The following is a 25,258-nucleotide window of genomic DNA, read 5'->3' on the forward strand; positions in this document are numbered from 1 at the left end:
CAAACCAACTTTGATAGCTTTTTAATCCAATGGTAGTAGCCCCGCCCAACAATTAATAAGGAGAGGGGATAAGAAACAAAGAACTTATCTTTTCTATGAGTTTGATTGTGAAAGAGTTTTAAACAAGAGTCACTAAATCATATTTTTTAGAACTTTAATACAATGTTGATAATTTTGTAGGTAAATGCGTACATTTCACAAAATTTTCCATTAATACTTTAAATACCATGTTATCCAAACTGTCTTAAGTAAGACGCAGACATTGTCATTAATGGCCAAAATTGAAGAAAGCTTAAAAGAAGTTGATGATAATATCTCTATGTGAAGTGAAGCGTTTATGTAACGAGTCTTTCATGTGGATTATTAAATTAGTATTATGTAATCTTTTAGACTTGTTATCGAGGTTTGAAATAACATGTGATTAAAAGTCATTATGAAATCAAGGGGGATTTGAAAATGACCCTTGTTATTAAGGGTGACTTGGTATAGAGTTTCCACTGTATACATACTATAAAATAAATGTTAGTTCCAAACCAATTAAAATCGTCTTCAAAGTTAAACATTTATCAAAGCAACTCAAAGCTATATCTTCAGTCAAAGGCTGAGGAAGTTTTCCAAGTACATCGTCGCTGTCTTGCAGCAATCTGAAGCAGACAAACAACTTTATAAGGTGGACATCGCGAGACAGCGCTATCTACATGCATGAACCTGAATATGGATGAAGTCACGGGCAGAGGGAAGTATTTTTCTCCGTGTAATGAGCTCTACTGACCTTGGTTGGGAAAGGAATTAAAATTGTTTAAAGACTTTATAGCTTTTAAGAAATCGAGAAGTTTCGAAATGCTGATAAAATTACATACATCTATTATTCGTTGTTTCAAAAAAGTATTTAGCCTATCATTTTTATACTGTTTATATATCAAGGTTTTTTTTATTTCTTAACCAATTTTTTCATTTTTCAAACGAATAATCCAAACACGAAATATGTTGTTTTTTCCATTTAAACTTTTTTACACTACAATTGCCCATCATCACCATACTGGGTAGATCAGTGCGTCAATCTAAAGAAGGTTTCTGAAGCATATTTTATGAATAAATAAGGGTGGGACTAAGTCCAAGATGAACACTTGAGGATCAAAATCGCAACTCGCATTTGAGGGTAATATTTGAATATTTTTTTGCGTTTGGGATTATTTTGGTTAACCAACTAAACCCAAGCGAAAAATTACGTGTTATTTTCCTGCAAAAAAACATTAAAAAACTTGTAATGTTTAAATTTTTAATTGAGTATTTCTTCTTTTCCGTTCATAAACACAGTTATTGAGTGTAGCACAAAACATATAACCATCACTAGAACACTAAATAAAACCATTTCATCCTGATGGTATCATGAGTTGACTTTACAAAGGATTATTAATGGTTTCCTTTAAATAAAGTCAAACAAGATAACCTTGTTGCTTAAAATTGATCGCAATAAATCACGAGCAAAACTCCTCGCCCGTTCATCATATCCCTTTGTCTTTTACAATAGCCTAACTATATTTTTAAATTGCAAAGCAAAAAGAACGTTTCAATCAATGAACAGAGGCAAATTTATAAAATCAGTAAAGAAAATGCTAACTCTTATTTTCATAAACGAAAGTAAAAAAATGATATTAGTTTTATATTAACATATTTTCCTATGGTTTTTAAATTTTGTAAAATTTTTAAGAAACAAATTAAAACTTAATACTTGGTAGCTTTGTTCAAATACATTTGTGTGAATTTCCCTTATAAGGAACAAGCTTTTACCGTTGCTCATGGTAATACCAACAGTCAATAGTAATACCTAGTCCCGGAACAGAATTATATTTTTGTTTTAATTTACAAATATTAATTAAAAACTTGACATTAAATTTAATTTGGATAAACGATCAAAATCTATAGAGACTAAATGTCTGAATGTATGTCGTATTAAAATACGACAAATTGTATGCTATCAGAATTGCCAAAGTATAATAAACCTAATTATTTAAGATTCCTACAATTGTACTATATATAGGCTTATTTTTGGGGATTCAATTAATACGAGAGAAAGTAAAAGCTACCCTTGTATTATCCATGATACATATGTATTACTCTAATACAGGGTGTGGCATGGCAGCCGTAGAGTAATGTAAAGTAATGGATCTAAATTCTGAGGAATAACATGAAATTGTCACTATGTCTTGAATGATCTAAGGTTGCTACTAAAACTAAAGCATTGCTAATGATAAAGAAAATATTCGTGAGAAGTTTATCGATAAATTGATTCATTTTTAATTAAACAAATAAAAAAAAATTATCCTCGAAAGTGGTTCAATCATCATCTGAAGTGCGTTACAAAATTTACTTAACAGAGATATTTTCGTTTACACTCTAAAGGATATTTTATTACTGTAGTAAATTAAAATACTTTTATCTACAACGGTTTTTAAAACTAGCAGTTTCAGTTCAGTTCTTAGAATTGAAAATATTCACTTAACAACATTGTTTTTTTACTTGGCAGCATTGTTTTTTAACAACGGACCAATGAGGATTGAGAGAAGAGAAGAAAAATTGTAATGTTTCGAACCTCAACTAATCAGCTGTTCAGGCCAAGTGGTGCAATTAGTGTTTGGCACATGGATTCGTTGCGTCACTGTCAGTAGCAATGAGAGATTAACTTCTAGCTCTCTTAGAAGTTATGAGTAGTGGTTTTTCGTATTTAAAACACAATCTTTACGCAATCGTTGCGTAAACTACCATAACATACAGCTAAATTTGTATTTATGATCTCTTAAATTGCCATAATACACAATTGAATTAAAACCGTATGGTTTGTTAACAATCCAAAGCTAAAACTGGGTAAAAACTATTCTAGGTCCAAATTTGATAATTTTATGTTTTACTAGATAATCCTTAACAGTTTTACTACAAATCTTATTGGATAAAAGCGTTGATTTGTCATCCTACGAAGTATAATAGTCCAGCACAAACTTTACTGGATAACAGTTTTTACTTGCCTTGTTCCTTTACACTTTGCCTTACTTTGTAGGTTCGTGTAACAACAAAATAAAACAATAGCGAGTCCGAACCTCTAAAATTTTCAGAGGTTTTTTTTTTTTTTTTTTTGGAAATTTTTGTATTTCTTCCCCCCTTACTTTACCAACCACCCTAAACTTTACCATTCCACCATCTTACCAAAATCAACTACAAACACCACAACCACAAAACCCCACACTGACCACACTACATATACTCACAATCCACAATCTTACTCTTCCCCCACCAGTAGAAGCGAAAGAGGTTGCTAATAAAAAAACACAGCATCCCCCACCTTTATTAAGCTGAAAAGTACTTGCCTTAGAACAACCAAAAATCTAAATCAAATCAAAACATACTTTAATTTGTTACCCCAGAGAACAAATCACATAAACACATACTTTAACATTACGATCACATACCAATACCGAATTATTTTTATAATTCCCCTAGGCGTGTTTGAACGATAAAAAATGTTGTTCGTGGTATAAATACTATGAAATAAAGTCAAGTTATATCAAGCACTCTTCTCCTATGCTTTTAGGTTAAATTAAGGGAATTAATGAAGACACTGACTTTACTAGAAGACTAATTTAATTAGAATATAAAACTATATTGGCTACACTAAAAGTATAAAAGATTTTGTTGCATTTCATTGCTCAGATTTGTCTTATACGTTTAATGGAGTTTCCAGGGAAAAATCAGTAATAAGTAATCAGATTTCAAAAAATCTTACTTTGATCAATAACAATTTAAAAGTGAGGTATTAATTCTAAAACTTGATTACAAAAACTTGAGTGTTACAAAATACGTAATTTAAACTACTTTGTCCAATGATTAGAAATAGGCCTAAATTCGGTTAAAATGCGCTCTTTACAAGATTTTACTTCAGTAAACGGGAAAGACAACTTAATCATTGATGTTTAAGAAGAGTTCAAGCAGTAATTTTATCGGATCAAAGAGTGTTCTTTTTAGTTGTCTTTGCTCTTTCTCTCTCAACTTTGTACCTAAAGAGTTTCTGTACTAAACGTAATCTTGGATTTTATTTATTGGACATGAAACAGGGAAAAACTGTGATTTACTGAATACAACCATAGTAATTGATGATTACTAACGTAAAATTGTTAATGGAAACTAAACCACTAAATCGTGTTAGCAGTTTGGCCCCATTGGAGTTTTAAAAGCATATTACCTTTCAATAACTGATGCTGGTATTATTCATACTCTGACTGTTTTTTAGTTCTTAAAAAGCTCGTGGTATGCAAATGAACAAAACATTTACGATAAAAAATAGCTACTTAAGTTGGTGACTTACTACATTCAAATACGTTCATTGCATTGTAATGTATTTCTAGTGAAGTCCTTGTTTCAACCCAGTACATTGTAAACGTTTTCAATCAAATCTGAATTGCTTAGTAATCGTTGTACCAAGAACCAACAATTGAGGCTGTGTTCGATGTACACGAATATTGGGACACGGAAAACGCTCCCTACTGTAAATACTACTCCCAATATATTAGCCAAAAAATTACAATAGCATAGTATAACTTATTGCAGATAAAATACGTAAAAGGAAAATGCTACAAATATAATATTGCAAAACACTAGCGTACAGGCTTCCCGTAATTTCCTGAACACTTTTTGGAGATTTGATTAGTGGAAAAAATTTACATCAAAATTATGCGCTAAAACGCAAAATTACCTGTCTATCATTGTCATTATCATTACTGATGACTACGACGGACGCCTAGGTACGTATTATAAGCTGAATGTAAGTGCAAATTGAGTGTAGAATTGAGCGACCTTTTATGTGTAAACACAATTCGCCAAACTCTTAATAATATCTTAAGATATTCCAACGATATTTCAAAACTTGAATTAGCACGATTACAAAGCATCTTAAATACAATGTACGCAAATTTCACATGTCTTATGATTTTACCATTCGGAAATCGCGAGTCTTTAAATGTTTCAAAATAAAATATTACAAACTATACTTACAAAATCCTGTTTTTAGAACCAAGTGAACTAAAAAATTACAGAATAAGAAATGTATTCGAACGATTCTATAAAATACAGTTTTTCACAACCTGTGGATGACAGTTAAAACTTCTAGTGATTTGTTTACGACTGAGTTGCTAATTCATAATTAAAAGTTTTAATTCCCCTGATTGTATTGTTCACTGCCAACTTCAGTCTGGAGAAGTAACTTTGCAATTTACAGTAACTTTTAAAAGGCTTGACTGATTTTCTTTAATCAAACTCAATAATTAACGCGAATTAATAAATGCCACATACGTTACCATAAACAGTCACACGTCGTGTTTTACATGGTTTATTGTTATTATTTATCATATAGAATTTAATAAAGTTATAAAACGTTCAAGGATTATCTCTGAATGTTAATTAATCGTTCAAAGGATTGATCAATTAACTAAACAAAAAGTTGCGTTGAAAAATCATAAATATATGTTTTTGACCAGCATGGAACCATAAATTATGGTCTCATGTTTAATTGTGAACCGTATCTTACTCATAAGAATATCTAAGATTCAGACTCAAAACTATTTAATCAAATGAGCTTACCCGTATTTGATGCTTCGGTTGGAATTTTATGTAAATTAAATTATAAACTCAATCTTTTTCAAACTATAGTTACATTTGATCCTTATAACTGATTTATGACATAAATGTTTAACATGAGATCTTGATAGCAATCAACGCAACAACATTTTAATGATACGTACCAATTTTATAAAAAAAATACTTATATATGTTATGATGTATTGGAATATAAGTATGATGTATAAGTATGAAGTAAGCAGATGAAGGGATGATTCAAGCTAGCCCCAAACTAGTGGTTATGTTGTTAATTTGTAATACAGTATTGTTTGAACTGACACAAAACATGATTTTAGAACAGCAAATAATGTCTAAGGGGAGCTAATCTTAATTCATTTGATTAAAAAATATATTTTAACCAACTGTTCAACTGTTCACCTTGATTTTTGGAGATGTCCAATTAAATGGATGCAAGCTCATCAACGATGTATAAAAATGTAACAATCTAATGTTTCGTGCGTCTCCCAGTTACCCGGTTTAATAAAATTTAACATCATGTCGAAATATTATGTCAACACCATCAATGGCATTCAGTCTATCAACAGTAGTCTATTATACAGTTTAGTTCCTTTATACTACCTTGTCTCTTAAACATAACTCGTTATTCTGTCAGTATAAAAGGCCAACTCGAACTACAACTTCTGCTGCCTGTACTGTACTTGAGTGATTTGTGTCTTTGAGAGCAAGTTCTGGAATATGTATGTGGGGCGATGAATGGATCCATTTAATCAGAATATTTTGTTCTTACACATGCTAATGTAACGAATATTTTATGTATTAATGGAATATTTGAATCATGAAGCATTCAAGTTAATTTTGTTAGTGTGGCGATAAGTCCCAATAAGAGAACAGAACAAATTCACACTATCTGTCGATGGCTTAGTTAAACCAAATCCATTTTTATTTCGATACTGGGCCCAAATGTGATTTTCCAATGGGCTATCAATTAATTATAATAACAAAAAAGTTCTGCGTTATGTAGAAGTAAAAACAGTGGTTGGGTTGTTCACATGAAAAACCCCCCAAAAAATACCAAAAACGTGAACATGAAATAATATACATAAATCAAGATATCTGTTATAAAAGTTCCATGATTTGGTGATAAATATTGCTATTGAATACGATAGTAAGATATGTAATTTAGAGCCAATTTTTAAAAATGTTTGCTTGTTTTGTTTATCTTATTTAATTTTCTTACTGTACGTGTACAATGATAATAAATAAAGTTAGGTAGGCTACTACGATTCTTGTTATTTTAAGTATTTCGTAGCATTCAGTAAGTTACTCTTTCACTTTGGGGGTACAGTTTCTTAACTGGGCTATGCTAATATCGATTGAAACTATCGAATTGAAAATATTGATTAATAATTGATATTTTTAAATATATTTATCATCAAATTAAACTATCATAACCTAACCTAACCAACCAAACTGGCTGATGGTGAAAAATCGCACGAAGGTTTACTAATCGAATCGATAGTTTCAATCGATATTAGCATAGCCCAGTTAAGAAACTGTGCCCCACTTTGGCATATTCATCACCCCAGCAAAATGGTATGTAACAGCAAGACACTCAGTTTGTTCCAGTGCCTCTGTTAAACTCACCCCTACTACTAATATAACATAGTATGTCTACTTGACAGAAGTGCATTTATAGTAAAAGATATTACCCTGAAGCATATATCCGTAGTACTATAGGATTACTTCCAAGTGAATGTTACACTAATGACAGAATCCACCAACCTCTCCTGAACTTTCTGCAACTTGATGTTGTGATGGCTGAGGAACTTGTCGTTGATCTCCTCCAGGGCCAGGTCTATGGCAGGTCCGCACCTCTCCAGGTCGAATGGGGAGTCCAGACGGGAAGCCATCAGCACGCTGACATTGTAGAGCTTTACTGAGTCCGTGCTGAACACCGCTGAGCCTAGCGTCAGCACCGTCAGCATGTAACGGAGGCTCACCATCGCACTGCCGCGCAGAGACTGAGGCTGCAGCAGCTGCGGAGAAATTATGGGGCATTGGAAAATTATGGTGCGGTCGCGGAAAATTATTGTGTATGGGAAAATTATGGTACGCTTTAGGAAAACTATATTGTTCTAAGGGTGGGGTAAGATAAATTTAGTTTGTTGAAAATGTTTGCTGATTTATTTTCTACTGATAAATAAATTGTAGCAATTAGAGTTCGGTACCAAAAACTTTATACATTCTCCCTCATTATCGATTGGAAAACTCGGTTTTGAATTCCCATATTCATTTAGGATAATCTGACATGTTCAGCATGAGCAGTTTCAAATGTATTGAATATAAAACCTTTAAAGATTAGAAACGTTAAGTTATTTAAAAGGCTTGGTTTCATTTTTATAATTTGAATGTTAACAAATTAAATCAAACATTAAAGTATAAAAAATACATTAAAAGTTAAAGTGCTGTATTCGAATTTTGTATTTCTCTTATCATATTTCCACAAAGAAATTGTCCGAAAAACGTCTAATATCTTACATACATAAATTAATGTTGACTATGTTAGATGAGCGACTGCAAAAGTTTCCGATTCCCATTTTTACCAAGTTAATTCTTTAAAGGGAAAGAAATATATTTCCATTGATTACAAATAAAGGTAAACAATAGTGTCGTGGGATCATTCATTGTTTTTATGTATAAAACGATTTTGTAACTACACAGTGTCTTTTATGTTTGGAGGTATTTTGTAGTTGTAAAGTTGTTTATATTTTGTTTGTGCTCTCATTATCCAGCCTTTAACTAAATATTAAATCCATAGTAAAAGTCAGCAAAGAACCAGCTATTTTATAGTAATTATGGCAACGCTACGATAATTATGGTACGCGCGGCAACACTGCTGTATCGAGCATGCGTCTTATCAACAATTCTTTAATTAACCACTTGAGCGATTTAGGAAACATAATTTAGGGATGTAAAGGATATATTTAGGAAAACTATACTTTATCTTGTTCCTTCAATATTTTTAAATAATTAAGGAACAAGCTAAAATAGCCTATAGCAATCACTTATTTAAAAAAAAAACCCATCTATAAAAATATGATATTTGTCAAAGCAAGTGAAACGAATATCAAATACACAGCTATATTGCACTGCCATAAACCTTTGATAAGTCTTGATATGTAATGTGTAAGACAGTGTTAAGGAAAATATGTTAATTACGTAAATGAATATTTACTTAAAATAGGAATAGCTATTTGTAAATTGTCTGTCATAACATTGAAATATTCCTAGAATAAATTGTGATATATTATAACATATTACTTTTCAACCTATCTTGCCTCTATTTGTCGTACTTAGTCCTATTACTAGCTAGCATCAAAACCCCGCGTTGTCTGGGTCAAAATTAAACCCACTTTAATGGTAATAACATTGTTTTGGAATTAACAGTTGTATTATTGATGCATAATGCATTTAAACATGTTTTCAGCCTGGTAATCTCTTTCAATATTAGGGGTGGTGGTACTTTTTTTATTATCGTAATTTAGCATTACCTTTCCAACAGTACCTACATACTTATAGTTTCATCTTTAAAATGTATTGCAACATTTACATACCTTCTATTGATTTTTTCCCAAAGTAATACTTGGATGTTCTTCGTTCTTTTTCTTGGCATCATAAAGAAACATTTGAAGTTCTATTATACCGTTAGGAAAGCCATTCAACATAATCACGAACAAATGCAACCTTTCTTGACAAAAAAATGTCTCCGTTGCTTTGTTTTTAGACACACATTTGATCACTGTAAACAAAACGTCAATAAACTATTTAGTTGAACAGCTGCTTCATACAGAAACAGTACATCAGCAAAAACAGTGTAAATGTATGGTATTTACATTAACAAACTTGTCGTTGATTTTATTATACAAACATAGAAATATGAAGAAAAAAACAGTTAAAAAAACTGCTCAAAATTTAGTTTTCAAACTGTAATCTTTTTTGCTTACTTCAAGAAGCCTGTGTAACAAAACGATATAAAATTTTTTGGAATGTTAAATGTTATGGTCAAATGCCAGTTAAGTAATACTTTTATTATTTAAGTATTAATTGTAAATAGGGGTAAACATTTTGCTAACATCAGTGAACTCTAACATAAGCAAGCATGAAATAACATAAAAATTATCAGATTTTACAACAAGATACACAGTTTTTGCAGTATCCAAAATTAATGATAGGCGAAAAGATGAGTAGCAAAATAAAGCAACGCTACCTCTGGTAGCTACCTCTATGTAAAGATTTTGAGAACTAATTGAAGTTATCAGAATCAAATATTAATAATATAACAATGTGACTTTAAACATAAGTTATCTCAAATTTCTAATAACGCACATAATCTCCTTGCTTTGAAATCATCCATATCTTTATGCCCATTAAAATTGTTAACAAAAAGTTAATGAAATAATTTAAACTAATAACACATTATACATTGTAACTACACCTCAGTATCTATGAAAATAGGTCAATACAATAAATCTCATAAGCTTAAATTAGCTTTAAAATCTAATGAGTAGAGCCTAGGTCAAACACGGAATCTTACTTACTTATTCACCATAAGAAATTACATGATCTCATGATCAACAACATAAAACGTGTTGGTACAATACTGTAGTTGTTTTCATCACTAGCAGGAAAAGTGGCTGTTTTCGGTACGCTCACCTCGCTTGCAAATACGATTAAGTACCAAATACCCCCACCGCAGCAAACCTGCCGACTAAGCGAATTTCCATTTGCCTGAATTGATTTTCAAGTTTGATCAAAACATATTCATAAACAAGCAAACTACGACATTTTTACAATATTCTCCATAAGAATAACATGGGAATTTTAAGAAATTTTTAAAAAAATTTTCCCGTAACCAATAATAGTACAAAACACTTTGATATACTAAATTATTTGTTTTTTTAAGCTCTTTAAAAAAGTGTAGAGAGAAATTGGGAAATTTGTGTTTAGAGGTTGTTTTAAAAATATGCTGGTTTCCGGAGAGTAGGAAAATAGTTATTTGTGCAACTAGTGAGAAAAGTGAGCAATTGACTCACTCGAGAGAAATCCTTACTCACGAGCCGTAGGCGAGTGAGGAATGGTTTCTCGAGTGAGTCAATTGTACTTTGAACTCGAGTTGCACATTATACTTTTCCTACAGTTACAATAAAACAAAAACATTTGTGAAGAAACATGAACAAACATAACCTATTTTTACACAGAAGTGAACTTTTAATATAACATTTAATGTGAAGTGACAAATACAACAGTACAACAGCTGACCAGCTGATTTACAGCCAGTGCTGCCAACGTATTTCGCGCGCATACGACGTTGCCTGCATGTTACGCGCTCACTATTTCGTGCCTTCACGTTGCAAATCTGGAGTGAGACAAAGTAATTAGAGTGAGACAATGTTAACATTGTCTCACTGGTGAGCGAATTGGCCACTTTGCTGTCTCAAATCAGTGAGAGAACATGTACATTGTTAGGTAACTGTAGGAAAAAAATATTGTTCATTTAATTTGTTAAAACCTGGGGCCCGCATTTCATAATAAACTACAAGTTACAACTTGTAACTTGTAATTTCGATTGGATTTGCATTGGGCGATCAGCTGATTTACTAATAATATTAGTTTGTACTTTATTATGAAATGGGCCCCAGCTGTGTGGAATTGTGAAATTAAAGTGAATGTAAACATTGTGATTGTGAGTTTCTTAATGGTTTCCACGGACACCAATAAATGTTTACTTTGATAACCCCTCACCTCAGATCTTTCAGTAGCTGATCTAAATTTGCCAAAGTTAGACTCTAAACTATGTTATGCCAATGAATACTGAGAACAGCCACATTTGCCACGATAACCATTGAGAGCGCCTTCCAAAGAGTGGATGCAATGTAGGTACAGCGTTGGTGTTGCCGCTTTTGTGGGCGAGGCGCTAAAATAATCCTATACAATAAAATAGAATAGGTAAAAACTAAACATAAAATAAATTAAATGTTTATTTTCAATGTATTATGATATTTTCTTCCAAGTTATTTCTCACCATTTAAACCTTAAACATTTTAAAAGGCAAGCACGGAAAAATGGCGTAATTATGCTTTTGTGTTTGTTGCTAGGATACATGAGAGTAGTGTAAAACCAAGTTTGCAACTTCGAAAAACCTGTGCTCGCACAAAAGCGGTATGTGTTATTATATTTGGCATGCATACAAAGTCATGATAAAACATATTAGTATTTATTCAGTACATTTACCATTTCTTTATCATAAAGTTTACAGAAATCTCATGTACTGTGCGTAAAAAGAAATCAACCTAAAAAATATCAACGCAGGGCTTTGAATCCTGCAAACTTGATTTTACATTACTCCGATGTATCCTAATAACATACCATAAAATCATAATTACGCCATTTTTTTCAAACAAGGAACTACTAAAAGAAGATGTACATGATTGCATTACTCCATTTTGCTCTAAAAGTTATTTTAAAAATTATTTTAATCATATCTGAGTACTATCTCAACTCATGCATTTTTGCACTTATAGTGAAAAATTTTATTCCCAAACAAATAATTAATTTTCAAATTATTACAACGTTAACACATTACGAAGGCCTACGTCAATGTAGTTCTGCGAGTTCAAGCCTGTTCTACATACAAACTGTTTGTTTGTGACACGTTGACGTATGCTGATGGCCGCACGTATTGCTTTGTTTGTTTACAACCCTTATCTCGGATAAATTAGTCGAACGATTGTCTTTCAAAATAAAATAGGCTATATTAAATAATATAATCCATCTTATCTCAGTAGTCGTAACACTATTGGGTTTTTAGCAATAAGTAAAATTTGTTATTAAACTCTTCGTACTTGTGTAGTTGCAAGACTAAATTGATTTGTTACGGTAATTATTGAGGGTTATGAAATAAATCTTACTCTTAGTAGTTGCTTTATTAGTTTTCCTACAAGTATCATGATAAGTCATTTAACCAATATTTCTTCGAATTCATTCTTTAATCATTTTTATTTTTTTAATTTACAATTTAACAAATCGATTGCAGTACAATAAACAGGTAGAAATACAATGTTAAATTATCTGTAACCAGTATTTTTCTTGAATAGAGCTAAATGAAATAAAGTCGAAGTTATCTAGAAATATTTATTATTTGGTTGTATATCAAATTCATTACATTTGAGAAGTTTATTAATAGAGTAAAAATTATTTGTAGGTGTAATACTATTAAAATTGAATAGTTAATACTTAGAACAATCCCAGCACGATTTTATTACACACGTTTTTATGAGTGAAAAAGTCCATCTCATTAATTAGCTGCAACACTACAAATAATATTTTTCTAACTGCGATTCGTCATCGTATGGCCACACGAGGAGAGAGATCTTTAGTATAGAGAAGTTTCTCCGAGGGATATATTAAATACAGATGCAGTGTTCACCTAAAACAACCCTATTTTACTTTATAGGGGTCCTTACAACGAGTCTACTTCAAACTATTCTGACACAAAATTATTTGTACAAATAAAATACTGTGTTAGTTGTTAGGTCTTATACCAAAAATACATTTTGGTGCTATCACTTCCAAACGATCCCAATGTGAAGCGGTTAGATCTGATATCAACAATATATTTTAGTGCTATAACTTCTAAATAAGCTCAAGGTGAAATAATTTAATAATTCAAGTAACTCCGTATTTCCGCTCATCTGTACGGTGCTTTCTCTTGTGTGAGATCAAACATGATACACATTCCGAAACATTTCTAAATTCGTATTAAGCTTTTCACATACTGAAGACATGTTCTCGTGTACACAGAAAGATGTTCAGTGAACCTTATACAAGACACGTAAAGAGGATGACGACCAAGTCTGGTGCATATTTTACACACGAGATGAAAAAACTATCGAAAACAATTCACGGCTTACTGTGTTTTCACAGCAAATAAAAAAAAACCTAAACTTGTACTATTATAAACTTTTGCTCTTATTGTTGTCTCAACTACTGCAATTGTAATGTGTTTCAATTAACTTGTATTGTAGTTGGAGTGTTTTTTAACAAACATCTGTACAGTTAACAGCTTCCCTATAGCTCGGCAAATAACTTTCACTTCGTAAACCTTTTATTTGAAATTGATATTTGAAAATAATTATTTAAAAACTCACAGGCATTAAAAAATATATTTGGAATCATAATGTTTCATAAACATATTTATGTTGTGTAGGCTAACAACAGCAATTGTAATATTTCTTAGATAAGTGAAACAAATACAAATTATAATTATTCTTCTATAAATATTAATAGAAAAAATATTTTAAAAAACTAGCTGTCACCCACGGGCTTCACCCCGTTTGACCTCATAAGTACTGTATTAATAAAATTATTGATTGGTTAAGTTAAGCTGAAATAAACAAAACAGGATACAGTAATACAAACAAATAAGTACAGCTGAGGTATTTTTAACATTAGGTGGAAAGTTCACTTTAGAAAGAACTTACGACCTTAAAGGGCAATTTATGAAATAATGGATAGTTTTGCGCAAGGTTTCTCGTCATGACGAACATTTTAAGTATATGGGGGTGCCCTATTTTAACATAATGGGGGTGTGACTTGTAGTTTTCTCAAAGGTTCATGGGTACTTTTGGCTTTATATATAGATATTGATTTCTTACAGAGGAGATATTAATTATTTTAAGTGTATTTTGTACATAATGTCGTTGTCGAGGTTCTTTTAGCATAACCTTTCTTTTTAAAACATAAAATGTCTGATAACCTGACCAGTCTCATCCAAAATAGAGATAATTCATAAAACCTTATTTTTTATCTGGAAAACAGGATAGTTGTTTTATGTTTATAAATGGTGCTACGTTCTAATACAATATTTCTTTAGATTTTAAGAAACTGTGACTCAGAAAAAAAGATTAAAGTACTAAACTAAAAAAAAAGTCAAATAGTAGGTCTAATACTTGTTGATGGTAAAATTTAACAGTCCCAATATATTGTACATGGTTTATAATTATGTAAACTCTTATAATAATTATGTATAATTATGTATAATCATGTTTATATTAAGAGTTGTTTGTATCTATTTTTTATATATTTGGATGCAAATATCTGCAAATTATTATACACAAATGTGTTAAAATTTTTAATACAAGATTTAGTGAGATCGTGATACTCTTGGAAGCATTTATGGCAATATGTGTCCAGTTTACTTGTCTCTCTAGTGGTAATACCATTAGTTGGGTGTTGGCTGCAATGCGGGTCCTGACCTACCGTTGGTTCTGTTGGCGGGTCACCAGAAACCATCGACGTACTTTAGGCGAGACTTCTGCCAACTTCCAACTGTCGGCTAAAGCTACAACTTGACCAGCTCAACCCATCTCTCCGTTAGTAAAGGAGTTAGTAGTAGATATTACTTTTTTATTTTTCACTATGAACCTTCTCTGTGACTAGGCAAGATCTCTTCTGCCATCTTCCAACTACTAACTTGTCAACTAGCTACAACTTGATGTGTCCAAAACATCTCTAAAAAAAATACAGTCAACTATATTTTATTATTAAAATGTTTGTTTTTCGAACAGACTTATGAAGAATAAAATTCTCATTAAGAAATATAAATGATGAAATTATAAATATACAGACTAATCAAAACGTAAACTCATACGGTAATGTGAACGATAATTTATAATTGGATTAGTGATATATCATCTAATGCATCTATAGTTCGGCCGCTTAGAAAACGACCTGCGCGATAATGCTAAACCAATGCTGGAGGAGGTCGCTTTCTAAGCGGCCGAACTATAGCTATCTTTGAACTACCAAATCAGTTATACAACATAATGCAAAAGTGCTTTTTTCTGACAAATGAAGACGAAAGCAATTTCATGAGCTGACTTATAAAACCATACAGTTTATAGTCTGTGAATTATTATTAACGACATTTAAAAATTGAGAAAAATGACTACTGAAGGTATGACTACTGTCCAAAGCCTTGGATCAGTGCATATGTAGGTTCACAGTAAAATTATTATATTTATCTTAGTGTTTCTCCTTTTGTTGTAAAATCCTAATACCAGTATTTTAGGATAAGAAAAATATGAGCAATTGTAACATGTCAATATGTATTTATAAAATGTACATAAAATAAATATTTCAATAATCAACTACAATAAATTACTACGGTTAACAACAAAGAATAACACCAAGAAAAAAGATAAATAATAACAGTCATGAAACTTAACAGAGTTCAACTAATAAATAAATAAATATCGAGTAAAATATGGTTTCATTAAGATTGAAGGTACCTAAACATTTTCAAATTCCTAAAAATAAAATTGTGAAAATATAAATTACTTTTTATAAAATAAAAACAGTAATATAACAGTTGCAAAGATTTAAAACATAAAGTAATAGTTTTTTACAAACAAGAGCTATACAGTTCAATGAATTATAGTTATTGATATAATTTTTAAGATCAAATTTAAAACAAAATTGGTATTTAAAAAAATACTTACGGATACGTTATATTTATTTATTTAAGTAGAGTTCGAACAAGTTACTAGATAACGGGAACACTTTATTGTATAGGCAGAATATTAACAATATTTACATATTGACATTCATAAATATATTTAAAGTTTTGATTTAACTTCATGACACAAACTAGAAGTTTATTCTTATTGCTGATAAATATTATCTACTATTACATAATGTTACCATTACAATAACTTTCTTGATTGTCCTACTAAAGCTAGCAACGAGTGAAGAACAACTATAAGTATAAATACGACTGTAACATTTTATATTAAAGCTGGATGACATATTTTATAAAACTAAGACTAATTAGATTCTAGTAAAACTATTTAAATTTCAAATACAATCACAGAATTAAGCTTTATAATTTAGAACAAAGCCTTGATTGAATTATTTAAATTTCCAATACATTAAAAACTATATTGTCAGGAGCAATGATTTTATTTTGTAATTGGAAATGATGTATTATTCCCACGATCAATGGAAATATATATTTCGGCAGAACAAATAAAGAGATGTAAGGTTTTGTAACTTTAGAGTGAACTTTGAAGTACAAGTTCCAAACAGACATTTATTATAACGTGATATAAGAGTTTTAAGGTATAACTAGAAAATAAGAATGAGAAAAGAAAGCAGGCCTACATAATATAGGTTTTAAGAAACTGTTTTGGGCACTCAACAAAATATTCAAAGGAAAAAAAGAAATTCTCCGGTGGATAAAACATTTTAAAATTGAATTTAAGTATCAGTATAGCAGCATACTTAATAAAAAAACGTGTTTAGCACCAAGGGGTAACAGTTTCTTTTACATTTGTATTTCATCAAATCATTACACACTAATTCAACACTACTGATATGTCAGGCATTAAAATGATTTCACTGTGTGTAATTTTCACCTTGACACATACAAAGTAAACAACCAATGGTGATGACTAGCTTAAGTATACTTATTTCCCCTCACCCTCAACCTGTTTCACTAAGTATACTCTGGTCAACCCAAAGTAGTCTTGAAGTATAGTCCTATCAACTAACACTGGTCACAGAAGCGCCCAAACTATTGGTCCACTATACCGTTGGCACATAACTTGACTGTAATTCACTAACCTTTCTATCACACATCTAATTGCCATTTCCTAATATTCGAGTATCATCACATGAATCGCTTATCAGGTGGTGATATTATCTTTTTTGTCCCTGGTTTCTTCTTATCACTGTACACAGAGTTTTGATGAGTCGTTGGTTTTGGCGCGGAACTTCCTTTGTACCAGGATGTGTCCGCTATAGGCTTTGAGGTTTCTTCTTCTTCCTCCTCAGAATGTTGTGGGTCTCTGAAAAAGTTAACATCTTTTAGTTTCTAATAAGTTTAGGAGAGACAATCGGATAAAGGGTAATCTACAGTAAGTAAGCCATTCTGGATGGTAATAAAATCAAAGGGACGTTTTGCATTTAGGATAAAAACCATAATATTTGAGAAAAAAACAATAAATTCGGCTGTAAACCAAACGTTCCGTGATCTAACCCAATAAACCTTTTCCCCATGCGTTTCATCCAAATGTTAGAAAGGTCAGAGCACTTTGCTATGGACATTTTTACGTCTGTGAGAGTCTAGGTCTATTCAAAAATCTGCCAACGGTGGAATTGTAGACTCAACCCGTTCGAATAGTCATCTTTGGGTAGTGAGGGGAGCGAAAAGAAAACATAATAGGGGAAAGATAGACCTCTGCGTCACCTAACCTATTGGGTAAATCTGTTGACATCTTTCGGGCATACTTACGCTACAAATAGTCCAGATTACCTCGTGAAAACTTTTGAAGGGGCCCTTTTATTCATATATGTTTTAACGGTCCTAGCAAAACAAACTAGCGGTTTAGCGGTTTTGGCTAATTGCCAGGAAACTAAGATACCAATTCACCCACTTCATCCGCTCCATCACAGCCCAAACAAACTCTACATGACGGGAGTCTTAGGTCTTGTGATGCATATAAACATTTTTATGACCCGCTCAATAACATTAAATAAGCTCTCACTTCGTTTCCACATTCACACAGCCTAAACCACAACCTTTATTTGGTGCGAAAACAAAAAAAGTCAGTGGTCCAGAATCTAGGTCTACCACCAAAACTTCCCTGAAGGGGTATTTGCAAAACCCATTCATATCATCTTAACTAGCGAGAAACCCGGAAATAGGCGGTCAGATGTGTTGGTAGTCTTGTTGATTACACGTATAACTGACCACCAGCTGATTGGCCGGGTTGGGAATGTGGTTGGAGTAGAGAATATGTATCACTGGGCCACTTCCTGAACTTGGGGCACTTCGGGTTTATAAAGACAGTAATCTCTATGTATTGCTTGGGACGACACTGTTGTTTAGTGGGTTTGAAAATATTACAAGTACCATACGATTTTTCAAGAGGGTTGACAAGAATGTCTTGATCAGTCGTTTTAAATTTCATTACATTAAAAGATTTTGTATTGTCTTGTTTCTTGGATGGCAGTATATATATGATAAATAAAAGGTTAGCTCCCTTCGCCTTTATGATTATGCATTCATATTTTAACTGTAATAAAAATTGTACAATTCAATAAAAGTTTTCTTTAAATATCATAGTTTTTTAAGAACGGTGGGGCAATTATTGTTTACTTTGTACATAAACTAAAGTAGCCAACATATTCTCTAGGTAGCAAAAGTGGATAAAGTGCTCATCTTCAAATCTGCTAGTTTCTTTCAGAGGATGTCTGTTCAGGACTCAGATGGCATTTGTCACTGGGCTTTCAATTATTGATGCTACCAAAAGTTTGACATTAGATATTTACAAAACTAAATTTTTGGCCACTTCCTCGCGTAAAGAATGCCCTTATCATTGAACACTTGTTATTCATATGTACTTACTTGTACTTGTTTCTGCTCGGGTAGTGGAAGAGTGATTTGGAACACGCCTTGTAAAACTTCCAGCATTCTCCGTCCTCCATTCCCGTCCTCTCAGCGTCCACGTAGTCGTCCAGGAGATGAGCGTAAGGAGACTTACTGGCCCTAGTAGCGAACATATTATATGTAAGAGGTTTGGTAAATAAAGTAAGCACAAGATGTATTTCGTATAGAAACACTGATCAAGGCATCCTTTAAAGAACAAGAGTATAGGACATTATGACAAATTTTCTTATTTAATATTCATGTCCCTGTATTTAGTATTTTAAAATTGCCAAACAAGATAGCATAATGCTCTCCTGGAGTGGGCCTTATCACCCCGGTCGCGAACCGTTGTGGCGTAACTCTTAAGGGTTTAAACCCAACTTATATGATGTTGGGGAAATGACAGAGTTAAGCTGCAGCAGTTAATTCCCTGATTTTATAACTGATACAGTTAACATAACACTAATTTAGTTGGGAAAAAGATAGAATACAACAACTGAATGTAAACAGGTCAAACTATAAACAAACTCATAACAATATTTAAAATTTAATCATATGCTATTAACAAATTAGGCAGGCAAGGTGAACATGAAAGTTAGACATTACAACATTATATACCCAAAAACCTTTCATGGTTATGATTCAAACTTACATTGATTCGTCTCTTAGGGGCTGATATGACCTCCCTTGAATAGCAAATGAGAATGGTTTAAGCCAAGATTAATAGGGTGCATTTAGAATTAACCTATTTCACTAAACTTGTTTATTTTTTGCATATAAAAACTTAAATACTCTTCCAACTACTCTACTTCAAAGATCCTAATGTTTAAAATATTGAACTATGAACATTAAATAAACACAAGGAAAACTTTGACGAGAATGCACTTACGTGAAGAACAGTTTGACGACTTCTCCAAGCAGGCCGTACTTGTGATCAGGCTGGCCGTGGACTTCGCATATCGCCCTTAGTAAACACGCATGACCATCCATGCCAAAGTTCTCCAGAAACTCTTCAGCTATCGTGTACAGGATGGCCCTGGAACATGTATTGATTACAGCCTCGTTGGTGAACACGGTTTAGTAATTGAAGGAAATGTTCACTGAGATGCACTTCCAAGAGAAATAACTTTGGTTAAATGAGTTCCTAGGTATTCTGGTAAGAAAGCCGCAGGTATTTTTTTTATTTGCATTGCAATCAGTAAATTTTTCATATAAGTAATGAATTTGAGCAGTAAAGTCCAATAAGGATGAAGTTATATAGAACGAATAAAGGATAAGGTTTGCAATCAACCCTTTTCAATGTTAAGTAACCAATAAGTATAGAATAAAACTGTAATATACAAAATAGTTTGCAGTTGAGCTAAATTATTCAGTTGAATTGCTGGATCTGCAAAAAGAAGAATTTTCACCACACTACGATGTTTTAGACGTTTTACAATCGTTTATTGGGGGCCGAAAACTACTTATTGCTGGCTAGGCCAGCTGTCATCGTTATTTTATTGGGGATCAATCGGGTATTTACATCCCTAGAGCGGAAAATCAGCTGTTCACTTACTTACTTAAAACATTAATCTATACTTATTTAATGCATATTAAATACACAATCAGTATCCATAGCGTTGCGACTTGTTTTTATTTTCTCCGTTGCCTAACAACTATTTATTATTATTTTTGCTGATTCCTCAAATTATTTTTTCACATAACCTTAAAGGTGTAGTAGTGTTGACTGTTAGTGTGTATTACTAGGTGGCGTGTTTTTGTCACACTGCAGTAAAAACAGGTCAACTCAGTTGTAAATTTCTATTGTAAAAGATTGCATGTATCGAAATATGTATCGATTCGTGCTTCGTTCATTTTAACCTGCAGTCTACAGTCTCTTCCCATAGCATTTTAGCATTGCATATACTATACATTAATCCATTCCCACACCCAACACTGCTCACCTTTACTACTTCCTTCACCACCCTCTACGTCGTGGTCCTGTTTCCCTCTCTTCCCATAGCATTTTTAGGATTGCAGATACTTTAATGTACTTTAATTTTAATGCCAAAGACAGTTCCCACACTCTGCACTGCAAGCCTTACTACTTACTTCACCATTTCCTACGTCATAGACCTGTTTCCCTCCCTGCTCATAGCATTTAAGTATTAGATACATTTATCTAACTGCCCAAACGGTTTCTCCACTCTGCACTGCCAGCCTTTACTACTTCATTCACCACTTCCTACGTCGTGGGGCCTGTTTCCTTCCCTTCTCATAGCATTTTAGGATTGAAGATACATTAATATAACTGCCACAGACGGTTCTCACACTATGCTCATACTTTACTACTTCCTAAGCTACTTCCTACATCGTGGACCTGTTTTCATTACTTTCCATAGCATTTTAGTATTTTAGATACGTTAATCTAACTGTCACAAACATTGCCCACACTCCGCACTGCTATCCTTTACTACTTCTTTCACCATTTTCTATGTCGTGGACATGCTTCCATCCCTTCTCATAGCATTTCAGCATTGCAGATACATTAATCTAACTGCTACAAACGGTTTCCAGTTCCTACACTCCACGCTGCTCACCTTACTACTTCCTTCACCTCTTTTAAGGTCGCGGACCTGTTTTCTTCTCTTCCCATAGAATTTTAAGACTGTAGATACCTTAATCTAATTGTCATAAACAGTTTCCACACTCCAGACTGCTCACATTTACTACTTCCTTCACCACTTTCAACGTCACGGACCTCAAGCTAAGTTAGTGTCGTCATTTGATTATACAGTATTTATGATCCATACAGTTTCTGTTCTAATATCTGTGGATTAATGCCATCAGCTATTTCTTTATCTACTGCATTCAAAAGTCGACAGCTGATCATATGTCTTTGTTTTGTGTCAAATACTGCTTCCATAAGGATTACATTGAAACTTTGAGACCCAGTGGGGCGGATTCCTGAGAGACTTTTTAACGCCATATAGATGTTGGCACTCACCGATATGGTCTTTATCGCCATGCAAAATTTGAAAACAATTGATTCAGCCGTCTTAGGAGGAGTTTGCGTATTACGAAATGCATAAGAGTCGACGTATAAGAGCTTCGCTCGCTCCGCTCAATTATTGTGGTAATTAGTGGAATTAGGGTATAATGTCGTGAAAAATAGCGTTTGTACCACGGTCGAAATGGTTTTGCGACTTCGTCTCGAACTTAAAAACTATCTCGAGCTGGCAAACCCTCATTTTCGGCCCTAGGCACGAAATATACTATTACAGTACGTACCCATTGTAGGCCCCTATCCCCATAAGTCAACAGTTGGTTATCTAAATCATACAAATGCATCTTACTTATACATTTGATTAAATCCTGCAATTAAAGTATCTTAAAAAAATCATTATGGCCAAAAGTTGTCAAAATTCTATTCCTCGGCCTATTGTTTTACCTCTCGCCTCCATGAAAAGCGTCATATGGAGGCCTCTCAGGCGCCGCTCGCTTGCCTCTCTTGTGTTCCAGCAGCTGTGCTATATAGTCTGCTAGAAGACTGCCTGACATGCGGCCCAGACTACGCGCGAATATTGGCGGCAACACTCCGTAGGGGTTCTGGTTGTCCGTCAGACCCAAGCTGTCGAAGAGAACTGAAAATCACATGTTCAGCGTTAACCCAGCATTTGGTAATTAGGAAATCCGATAAAGTTTTATTTTGTATTGCTTTAAATATTTTTTTGTCTGCTAATTATTGTACAAAGATGCGAAACCACGTAGTATAAATTACCTGACTATCTATGAGGGATGGATATCAATTTGTAGAGTGAGTCAAGAAAAAGTTTGAATAACCAATGACAAAGTATGTCAGTAACTGCAACTATTGCATTTGGATGCTGCATATAAATAGACACCTAATCCTGTAACTGGATAAGAAGCTCACATTCTGTTTTTCAACATTGTATTTAGTCTGTTAGTTTTCGATAATTTAATAATTGATATTCCCTAATAGCTGATGTTACTTACAATAAGTCTTATCAGTGTTGCTCGGATAAATAGTTGGTGAACACAACGTAAATCGGTAATTGATAGAAGCAAGCCACGAATACTATAAAAATACAAGCAATCTGTCCACATCTATATAATCATACTAATTTTCAAATGAAAGCTAACTAAAACTTAAAAATTGCCGTGGAATCTATTAATCTACCCTCCATAGTCAAGGCCACTTCTTCTTTGTACTTAAACTTTTGAATTACAAAAATTGGTGTAAATACCTGCTTCTTGTAATCCAAATTGTTGCTGTTATGACGCAACTAGTTTCGACTTATCACGAAGTCATCTTCGGGCGTCCAGGGGATGTCAGTCTAGACGCTACATCCATCCGGCCGTGACGCATAATCCTCACCGGTGTTACCATTTTTAGCTTTTACTCGTTAAATCGTACTTTTTTCGTTTCAATGTTCGTGTCTGTGTTTTTGTTCGTAACCGTGACCATGTTCGTGTATGAACGTATGTGTGTATTGACGACCTTCTGATGAAGTGATATGACATCCCCTGGACGCCCGAAGATGACTTCGTGATAAGTCGAAACTAGTTGCGTCATAACAGCAACAATTTGGATTACAAGAAGCAGGTATTTACACCAATTTTTATATTCAACGTAATCCGGAGGCTAACATCAACAATGAAATTTTGAATTACACTTTTAGATTTGGAAGTCTAGAAAATTTCAGGTTTTTTTACCAAAAACATTTATAATAATCATATAGCGGTGAAATAATATATGGAAAAACCACATACTATTAGTGGTGACACAGCAAGTTAAACCAGTTCTCCACAACAATTATACCTCCTTTCTGCACTATTTCTTCATTCTTGGTTGAATGCGTCCCTATTTTAAATAGTAATGATATAAAACTAATAATAGTAATAGTATGTTCTCCACTTACTCGTGAACGGTATACTGATGGACATGTTGGACAGGAAGCCCTCGGGAGGGTACCGGACGAAGGGTAGCGCCAAGGAGGGTGTGATGGTGAGACTAGAGCCTGGAGGTAGCGCGATACGACCATCATTGGTCAACCAGATGAACCTCTTGCGGCGGTCGTGGGCTCTGGAAGGGTCCGGGGTGGAGTGTGGGAACAAGAGGGTGGCCAGGGCGAGGCCCAGCCAGAGACGGGCGGAGCGGACGTCCATGTCTGTGGAGATGAAATAGAGTTAAAACACCTAGGATAACCAAGCCTTTCAGAAAACACGTGAAATAAACACTTTCAAACTACTATTAACATCTTGATAGCCAATATACTGAAACACATATTTCAGTATTGTCATGGAACTGTTAGTATGAAAACATACTATTTTGAACGTAGTTTTGAAAACGTTGTTTCCGATGGTGAATTGTATCTTGGATTTTCTCCCATTGAAATAGTGATCGTCTAGTAATTGGTTGTTAATTCAAGACAGATTTAAGAACAGTCTGATGGTTTGAGATCCAGCTGTACTACTACCAATGCGGAAACATCGATACTGTTCTTACAGGGAATTTCTCCCTATAGGCAGTACTCTATTACCAATTTTTTTTGTAGCTTAGAAGATGAAAACAGTATTGGTAATTAATCCCTAAGAAAGAACCAACTAGTCTTTAGTTAGTTACAAAACTACACTACAACAACTTTATCTCGATCCATTACACACTCACCCTAAATTTATTTTCACCTTAATATATGTACATGGAGCAACTAAATCAATAAAGTGATTGAGCACCGCATTCAATCTTATGAACACACATCTTTATATTAGGAAGATGCATGAATATTTAGTCTTCGCCATAAACGTGATATACATAATATAGCAACAATAACATTGAAAAGGTGTTACTGTATTTTGACGGTGTCAACTTTAAATTACAGTACCAAATGTTATTGTGCTTGGTTAAAACTAATACAATATGGAATGATTTTAAGAATCACGTCAACATTTTAATAAACAATACAACACTAGTATTAATTTTTTTTTTTATTAAATCCTTTTTTTAAGAAGATGGATTAAGATAAGTATTTTTATATGCGGATATTTCTGTGGTACATTCAATAAACAGCCGTTCGTCAGTAAGCTAGGGTAGTATCATTGACTATAAATCCTTAAAGTCAATGGTAGTATATACTGTTAGGG

At 33.1% G+C, this 25,258-nt stretch overlaps 2 protein-coding genes across 2 annotated transcripts in view; both read right to left on the reverse strand.

The window, feature by feature from the left end:
* LOC128996582 (atrial natriuretic peptide receptor 1-like) overlaps positions 1-14,976 on the reverse strand; it is a 60,048-nt gene extending 45,072 nt beyond the window's left edge. The window contains exons 1-2 of the mRNA XM_054421978.1: positions 14,944-14,976; positions 7,408-7,661 (exon numbers count right to left, since the gene is read on the reverse strand). Of these exons, the coding sequence (XP_054277953.1) occupies positions 7,408-7,661; positions 14,944-14,976 (287 nt within the window). The remainder of the gene's footprint in view (positions 1-7,407; positions 7,662-14,943) is intronic.
* A 2,090-nt stretch (positions 14,977-17,066) lies between these two features.
* LOC128996583 (uncharacterized) lies at positions 17,067-24,283 on the reverse strand. The gene is made up of 5 exons (XM_054421979.1): positions 24,037-24,283; positions 22,545-22,737; positions 20,004-20,150; positions 19,094-19,234; positions 17,067-17,531 (listed from the first exon to the last, which is right to left on the reverse strand). The coding sequence occupies exons 1-5, from the start codon at positions 24,281-24,283 to the stop codon at positions 17,354-17,356; spliced, it is 906 nt and encodes a 301-aa protein (XP_054277954.1). The 3' UTR covers positions 17,067-17,353.
* Between the last annotated feature and the right edge of the window lie 975 nt (positions 24,284-25,258).

Source organism: Macrosteles quadrilineatus, unplaced genomic scaffold (assembly GCF_028750875.1).
Source record: "Macrosteles quadrilineatus isolate MER2022 unplaced genomic scaffold, UCM_ALF_1.0 Scaffold_6__1_contigs__length_79288215, whole genome shotgun sequence".
Classification (NCBI taxonomy): domain Eukaryota; kingdom Metazoa; phylum Arthropoda; class Insecta; order Hemiptera; family Cicadellidae; genus Macrosteles; species Macrosteles quadrilineatus.

Excerpts from the sequence above, each read along its gene's own strand:
- LOC128996583 (XM_054421979.1), bottom strand. The coding sequence starts at position 24,283 with ATGGACGTCCGCTCCGCCCGTCTCTGGCTGGGCCTCGCCCTGGCCACC. Across the intron at positions 19,235-20,003 it reads GTCGTCAAACTGTTCTTCAC|GGCCAGTAAGTCTCCTTACG; the intron begins GTAAGTGCATTC and ends GTTCGCTACTAG. Across the intron at positions 17,532-19,093 it reads CCGAGCAGAAACAAGTACAA|AGACCCACAACATTCTGAGG; the intron begins GTAAGTACATAT and ends TAACTTTTTCAG.